General features: G+C 51.3%; 2 protein-coding genes across 6 annotated transcripts; one reads left to right on the forward strand and one right to left on the reverse strand.

Moving 5' to 3' along the window:
- Nucleotides 1-77: 77 nt before the first annotated feature.
- LOC105997017 (chromosome unknown open reading frame, human C6orf25) lies at nt 78-2,169 on the reverse strand. Of its 5 annotated transcripts, XM_013031285.1 has the most exons (6): nt 2,109-2,169; nt 1,571-1,918; nt 1,401-1,491; nt 1,027-1,067; nt 809-888; nt 78-608 (listed from the first exon to the last, which is right to left on the reverse strand). In XM_013031285.1, the coding sequence occupies exons 1-6, from the start codon at nt 2,167-2,169 to the stop codon at nt 504-506; spliced, it is 726 nt and encodes a 241-aa protein (XP_012886739.1). In that variant the 3' UTR covers nt 78-503. The 5 variants fall into 5 exon arrangements, with proteins under 5 accessions (XP_012886739.1, XP_012886741.1, XP_012886740.1 ...); XM_013031287.1 differs by lacking the exon at nt 1,401-1,491 and having other exon boundaries at nt 809-907; XM_013031286.1 differs by lacking the exon at nt 1,027-1,067 and having other exon boundaries at nt 809-938.
- Nucleotides 2,170-3,304: 1,135 nt separating this feature from the next.
- Ly6g6c (lymphocyte antigen 6 complex, locus G6C) lies at nt 3,305-6,315 on the forward strand. The gene is made up of 3 exons (XM_013031323.1): nt 3,305-3,400; nt 4,759-4,869; nt 5,758-6,315. The coding sequence occupies exons 1-3, from the start codon at nt 3,349-3,351 to the stop codon at nt 5,970-5,972; spliced, it is 378 nt and encodes a 125-aa protein (XP_012886777.1). The 5' UTR covers nt 3,305-3,348; the 3' UTR covers nt 5,973-6,315.
- Nucleotides 6,316-7,211: the final 896 nt, after the last annotated feature.

Here is a 7,211-nt window from a genome sequence, read left to right on the forward strand (position 1 = left end):
AAAGAAAAAAGCCGGAAGTGGTGCTGTGGCTCAAGTGGTAGAGTGCTAGCCTTGAGCTGAAGAGCTGAGGGACAGCGCCCAGGCCCAAAGTTCAGGCCACACGACTGGACCTCCCCCCCCAAAAAAAAAGAACCATAATAATGTCAATTAGGACACCACTGGCAATCTTATGAATAGTAAATGAGCAATTTCAGCCAACGAGGCATTCAAAAAGGGAAGGGAAAAGAAAGAGCAACAATCTGGAGTTATTGATGCCTTAAAAATGGGGATATGGACAGAGCCCCATCATGCTTAGAGAGGACATCCATGATGGGAGAGACTGAAAAGATTCAGAACTGAAGAACAAGAGCGATGGTAACCATAGCCCAGGATGCGTAGGTCCCAGACTCCCAGATTGTTTCTGTTCCACAGTGCCTTCTTCTAGGTGACAATCCAAGAAGGGGCTGGGGGTTGTGGAGAGCTGGGAGACTCCAGCTTAGAAAACTTAGAACCAGGCCTTCCCTTCAAACGACAACTGCATAGACAGTGGAAGCATCAGCAGAGACCACTTCGGACAGCCGTCGGGGCCTTCTGAGGGCCATTTGGTCCAGATTGGCATAGTGCAGGCTCTGAAGGGGGCAGAGCAGGGGGGGAAGGCAGAACCATCTCAGCAGCCCAGCCCATTGAAGCCCAGTGTTTCCAAAACCGTGTTACACCGGCTGGCTTAGAACTTTGAGTCCTGCCTCAAAAGTCCCCTCGGTGCTTTTTTTTCTTGATCCACTTTCCTCAAGGATTCTAGCCAACCCCCTTAAAATCTCCAGTCCCTTACCGGTTCCTGCTCCAGGTTTCCTGGAATCTTGGGTTCTCCCTCCAGTCTGGGCCTCTGGGGCTCAACATTCACGTACAGAGCTATGTGGGAGGGATAGAGCTGAGGGACGGAGAGAAGGTGACCAACACATCTGCTTCCAGCCAGGACTCTGACTGGAGAATGAAAGGGCGGGCAATGTTTGGGTAGGAGAGGGGAGATGGGGGAGAAGTTAGTCTCACCAGATGTGGAGAGTGGTCCAGGCGGATGCGGGGGACAACGCCTGTAAGGGAGTATGAGTCTTTTGAGAGTCACCCATCTTGTTGCGCTGGTTCTCCTCGGCCGCAGGCGGCGCCAACGACAATTCTGCCACTTGCCGGCTCTGACCAGCAAAACAACTTAGGCTCCTCCCAGACAGAAAGTCCTGCCCACGCCCTCGCTCTGATCCTCTCTGCGCCTCTAGTTTTTAGTTCTCCAGCCAGCGTTCCACATGTTCCAAGTCCACATGCTCCGGCCTCCAGGTCTAGCTAGTTCTTTCCTTTGCGAAGGTTTGGGGCCTGCCCCTCCCGCCTCGGGTTTCGCCCCGACTCAACCCGGCCCCGCCCCACGTGCTCACCTGCGCCGCCACCAGACCACGCCCAGCGCTCCCAGTCCCAGCACCAGCCCTGCGCCCATCAGCGGGATCAGAACCTGGGGATACGCAGACCCTGGGGCGGGAATCGGGGTCAGGGGCACGATCAGGTTAAGTACAAGCAAATTAAATCCCCTGGTGGTATGTACACCTACCGTGGGTAGGCCCCAAGGCCTTGCAATAGGCCCTGTCCCCCAGGACTTGAAGCACGGTCCGGCTCTCATTCTCTTGGCGACCCTTGCAGTAAAAAGTGCCCGAGTCCCCAGCGCTCAAGAGCAGTTCCAGCCGCCGAATACTAGTGCCTAGGGGGCGGAGGCGGCCAGCAAAATGCTGCAGAGGGGACACTGTTGGGGTCCCACTGGAGGAGTTCCACAAGATAGGGCGGCGACCTTTGGACAGGCCTTTGCAGGCCGGGAAGCTAGGCGCCCAAGCCCAGCGGGTGGGGTGCAAGACCCCCACGCAGGAGAGATTCACCCGGTCCCCTGGGTGGCCTTGCAGAGAAGCTGGTGGGGAGGGTGGGGGAGACAGACATGGTTAGTTAGACGACATTTCCTTACTCTGCCCGAATCATTTCACACACACACACACACACACACACACACACACACACACACACACACACACGGGGGGGGGGGGATGCTACCCTGTCTTGGTCTTTCTCCTCCCATTCCAACTTTCTCAAGGATAGCTTACCCAATGGGTCCCCGTTGGCCTTCCATAACAGCAGAGGCAGCAGCTGCAGAGCCAAGGCCATGACAAGAGGTAGTGGGGAGAGGGAGCGTGAATCAGCTGGGGAAACCGGAGGGAAACTGGGGGTGTCGGGGGTGGGAGTTCTCGGGACTGGGGGCTCAGATAAGAGCAGGGGCATGGCCACCAGTCCCATCCCTCTGGAAATCCTCACAAGCAAAACCCACAGCCTTCAAACAGCGTCCCTGGGCCACTTGCACAAGCACTTTGGCCTTAACTCCTGCACTATGGCCGTGACTGAGGGCACCACGAATTCTGGAGATCAGCTGCTTGAATTCAATTCCTGAACTTGCTGTGGGAGAGGGACAAATTGTTTAACCTCAGTAATATAGAGATAAAAACATCTATTTCATAGGGCATTGTGAGAATAAAATAATGTAAAATGCCTGGAACAATAGCTGGCTTATAGGAATGTTATTTAAGTGCTACAATGATTACTACTCCCATTCTTATTTTAGCTTCTACCTCATCTTCATGCCCACACTTGTCCCTCCCCACCCAGGGAGCCACACCCAAGTTGAGTAGGATGAGGTCCCAAGAAAGAATCTTCTGTGGGCCTGAGGCAGCAGGTGTGATCCTCCTAGAGGTACAGCATAGTCGTTGCCCCCTTCTTCTATGATATCACAGAAACCCTCCATGAAGTCACAAAACCTTCATCCAGTGGCTGATCAAGGATTGGGAAGGCCGAGTTTGGACTGAATCGAGATTAATTTGGCTTCTTCCATCCTCAATTTCTGCCTGAATGATCTTATCAGGGCCCCCCCAGAGACCCAAAGTTGGCAGTTAACCCGAGCCTCATCCCATTGCCCATTTCCTAGGAATCAACAGACGCTACTCCTATGGTCATTTAAATCACAGAGGCCTTTGTTGATGCTCCTTTGGAGGACTGGGTAGTTGGGGCTCTCAGCTGGGTGGTCCTGAAACCAAGAACCAAAATGGAAGTGGCCCTCCTCCATCCCTCCCAACCCTACTTCCCACCCGGGCCTGATCAGCCCCTCCCTACCTCTTGTCTTTTTTCTCTCTGGTCAGCTGTGTGTAAATGTGGAGGGAGGTGTCAGCAGAGGCAGGGAAGGGAGGGGCCTTTGGGATTATAAATTCCAAAAAGGCCACTCAACTCCCAGAGCTGGATCCCTGAAAATCGACTCTGCTAGCTGCCGGGGGTGCTACCATTCTCAGGACCTTCATCATGAAAGGCTTTCTGCTGCTCACCTTGTCTGCTCTGTTCTGCTGGGTCTCAGGTGAGTACCTGGGAGCTCCAAGGACCTGGTTGTCTGACAGACCTTGATCCTCTGCCTTACCCATTCTGCCATGCTACCTACCCACTGCTTAAGATCCCGAACCATCTTTCAGCCCCACCTTTCCCAGTTCTCTGGTGCCTCCAGGACCAGCACACTCTGCAACAGGCTTCTTCCTCCATTTCTTAAAAACCTAGGGTCTCCATGTCACATTGCTTCTCACTCCCAAGAATGACCTGCTTTCCTTACTCATTAGAGCTCTTATTTTCTACTTGAAGGGCCTCCTTTTCTGGAAAATGGCAGCTAATTCCCCAGCAAGCCCCATTTCCATAGGTAGCTCTTTCTCCAGGCTCCACTTACCTGACCTCTCCTCCAATCTCTTACACTCTTCAGGGTATCCTCTGAGACATAAACATTCAAGTCCAAGCTCCCCTTGGACTCCACGTACTTCGTCGTGGACTTACACATTCACCAGTGGTCCTTCTAGTGCATCCCTGCTCCTCTGTGGGTGGCATACCCTCACTCTTACTATGGATACAAAGCCTTCTGGATGGTTCTAGTAACCTTAAGAGCTTCCCAGGGAACCAGTGAGTTTTCCTGAGGCTTCTAGAGAGGAGATTCTAGAGGGAGGTGGGTTTTCTGGGGTGGCACCCACCAGGCCTCTTCACCCTTGGACTGACCTTTTTACCCAACTTCGTCTGCTTAAATCTTGAATTCATAGAAGCAGGAGCCCTGAGGGTATCACCTTCGCTATTTCTCCTTTCTACTTGGGTGCGAGCACTAAGAATCTGATGATATGTCTCCCAGGTATGCCTTCATCCTGGGGAGCGGTAACAGGGCACATTCAGGACTGGTCTCTTCCCGCACTCCTGGCAGCCCTACGGGGTGAGGAGTCAATTGCCGAGCCTGGCCACCAGGGGCTTTCTTGAAGCCTCCATTCTAAACCGTTTCTGAAAGCCTTGTAACTCCCGTAAACCTCCTCTCATGCTTTTGATTTTTCTTCTGTTGCAAAACTCCACCCCCCACCATACACACCTCTTCCCCATTCTTTCACCCCGATTTCCTCACACTCCAGCTTATCTCCAGCCTCCTGTTTTTGTTGGTATCTGTGCTCCTGTTGACTCATCCCAAATGAGATGGCGCAGAGAAGATGTTTGCAGTGTGAGCTTTTCACAACTCCACCCTCCCCTGCTGCCCACTTTGCACTTTCACCGACTCGCTCACCTACGTTGTCCCTAGGTCCTACCAAACAAGTCAGAGTACCTCCTTGATGAGCTCTGCTCCACTCCCGCTCCCAGCTCAGCATCTCCCCAGGTGGCTCAGATTCCCCATCAACCTTAGCTTGACTTGTGTCTCCCCAGCTGATATTCGCTGTCACCACTGCAACAAGGTCCCTGTGCTAGGCTGTATTGACCGGAAATCCTGTCTCTTGGAACAAGGACAACAATGTGTAACAACAAATGTGTACCTAGGTAACATACCCTTATTTGAAGGGAGCAGGTGGGAGACTAGATGTCTGAAACTGAGGTTAAGATTGAGACAATGGGTTGGGAAGGTGGCTCAGTGGTAGAGTGCTTGCCTTGCATGCATGAGGCCCTGGGTTCAATTCCTTAGCACCACAGAAGCAGAAAAAGCTGGCAGTGGTGCTGTGGCTCAAGTGGTAGAGCGCTAGCCTTGAGCTGAAGAGCTGAGGGACAGCGCCCAGGCCCAGAGTTCAAGCGCCACAACCAACAACAACAAAAAAGACGGAGACACAACAGAGAATTACAGTAGTGATATGGCCAAAGATGATTGTGTGCCAGTCACTGACCTATGTCTTTACATGTACTGTTTCAGTAAATGGTCACGATTACCCTATAATATAAATGCCAGTATTATACTGAGAAGATAGACTAAAGAAAAACAAAACCAGTAACAGACCCATAGCCATGTTGCTGGTAATTGCTAGAAGCAAGATTGGGGTTCAGGATAAGGAAGTACAAGAGGAAGATAGGTTGCCAGGAACCAATGGTTCACACCTGTAATCTCAGTTACTCAGGAGGCTGAGATCAGAGAATTACGAAGCCAGCTGAGATAGGAAAGTCCTTGAGACTCATTTATCCTCAATGAATAACAAAAAGCCAAAAGTGGAGCTTCGGCTCAAGTAGTAGAGTGCTAGTCTTGAGTGGAAAAAGCTAAGGAACAGTGCCCAGGCCCTGGAATCAAGCTCAACATCAGTATTAAAAAAAAAAAAAAGTAAAGGATTAGACTCATATTTTTTAAAGGACAAGAATAAAGTGGGTGGGTGTCCAGAATGTGGAAGGGACATAGATTTGCCAACTACCTATCCTTGCTTACCTACCTATCCCTTCTATCCCCAGGGAAGATGTGGCTTTACAGCAAATTGCGCTGTGGCACACGAGAAGAGCCTTGTATGGAAGCCTTCAACGAAACCATCCACAAGCTGGGCCTGAACTATAACACCACATGCTGCACCAAGGACAGTTGCAACAGCCTGGCCCCTCGCGCCACTCCTGGCCTGGCCCTGGTCTTCCTCACTTCCTTCGCAGGCCTGGGCTTCTGGTTGCTGCACTGAGGCTTATTCCATGACTGGGCCTCCTCCTACTTGCCTTCGTCTGAGCCTTTTTCCCAGTGTCCCCAGAGCCTGGCTTCCCCACCCCTGAAGCATTTCCCAAGTCCCTTCCCATTTCTTCAATGACGCAGAGCCCAAAGCGGTCTCCCTGGCCATCCCTCCCACCTCCGTGGAAACCTCCATTCCTATTTTTCCTGAGTCCTTACCCATTTCCTTCTAAACCACTTCACATTCTCCCCTGGCCATAATGGGCTCCCACTTTGTCTCCAGCACTCTACTGTGCCCTCTTCAAGGAAGGACTGGGAATCTGGGCCTGTGGTATGGGGCTTCCATCCTGTCCCCAGAAAGAACCCGATGATCTCTCTGCATGGGGCTGATTCTCCAAACCCTCTATCACCTCTTTCCATTTTGAGTAATAAATGTCTGTGTATGACAAGTTGTGTATTTACTGTCAGACCTAAGTGTTAGGGTCCCTTCCAGCCCTCTCTCCCCTTACCAAGGAATCCTTCAGGGAGTTTCCGTAGAAGGCTGGGGTAAGAGGAGAAACAGGTTTTTCAGGCCTCTGTTCTCCCAGTATCCAAGGGTGGCACACAGGCCCCAGTGTTTGAAGAAACAACCCTTATCCTAAATTTAGGGCCACACCCTGGTGTACTGCCAGGAAGAAGGTGCAGTCAGTCTAGCTTGAGAGTTCTTGGGGGCAGGGCGGGGGGAAGGGGGCAAAGAAGGGGAGGAGTGTATGGGGAGGGAGGTCCTGGGCCTTTTGTTCTCAGTCTGTCAGGTCTCACCCAGCCTGGATGCTAACTGGTATATTCAATCCTCTCTCCTATTATACAATTTACAATTCCTTTTGCATGACTCAAAATAATCCTTTCAGGAGCCAAGTAGCAAATGGAGGAAAGGGGGAAAAACCTAGTCAACCAGTCTCATAAAGTCCTGTTTACCTCTCTCAGATTCTCATTGCAAAGGAAGAGTCTCCTACCTAACCCTACTAACATCTTCCAAGAATTGCTGAGGGCAGATTTTTTTTTTATTATCTTTGGAGGTGTCATTTTTTTTTAATTTTGAAAATACTGTACAGAGGGGTTACAATTACATGGACAAGGTAATGAGTACATTTCTTTTCTTTTTTATTTTTTTGGTTGGTCGTGGGCCTGAACTCTGGGCCTGGGCGCTGTCCCTCAGCTCCTCAGCTCAAGGCTAGCGCTCTACCACTTGAGCCACAGCACCACTTCTGGCTTTTTT

The sequence above is a fragment of the Dipodomys ordii genome, unplaced genomic scaffold, assembly GCF_000151885.1.
Source record: "Dipodomys ordii isolate 6190 unplaced genomic scaffold, Dord_2.0 Scaffold138, whole genome shotgun sequence".
NCBI lineage: Eukaryota > Metazoa > Chordata > Mammalia > Rodentia > Heteromyidae > Dipodomys > Dipodomys ordii.

Bases quoted from the DNA above. Each gene is read 5' to 3' on its own strand.
- LOC105997017 (XM_013031286.1), bottom strand. From the start codon at position 2,169: ATGGCCTTGGCTCTGCAGCTGCTGCCTCTGCTGTTATGGAAGGCCAAC. The intron at 1,919-2,108 runs GTAAGCTATCCT...CCTCCCCACCAG, and splicing joins GGCCAACGGGGACCCATTGG to CTTCTCTGCAAGGCCACCCA. The intron at 609-808 runs GTAAGGGACTGG...TGCCCCCTTCAG, and splicing joins GAAACCTGGAGCAGGAACCG to AGCCTGCACTATGCCAATCT.
- Ly6g6c (XM_013031323.1), top strand. From the start codon at position 3,349: ATGAAAGGCTTTCTGCTGCTCACCTTGTCTGCTCTGTTCTGCTGGGTC. The intron at 3,401-4,758 runs GTGAGTACCTGG...GTGTCTCCCCAG, and splicing joins TCTGTTCTGCTGGGTCTCAG to CTGATATTCGCTGTCACCAC. The intron at 4,870-5,757 runs GTAACATACCCT...TTCTATCCCCAG, and splicing joins AACAACAAATGTGTACCTAG to GGAAGATGTGGCTTTACAGC.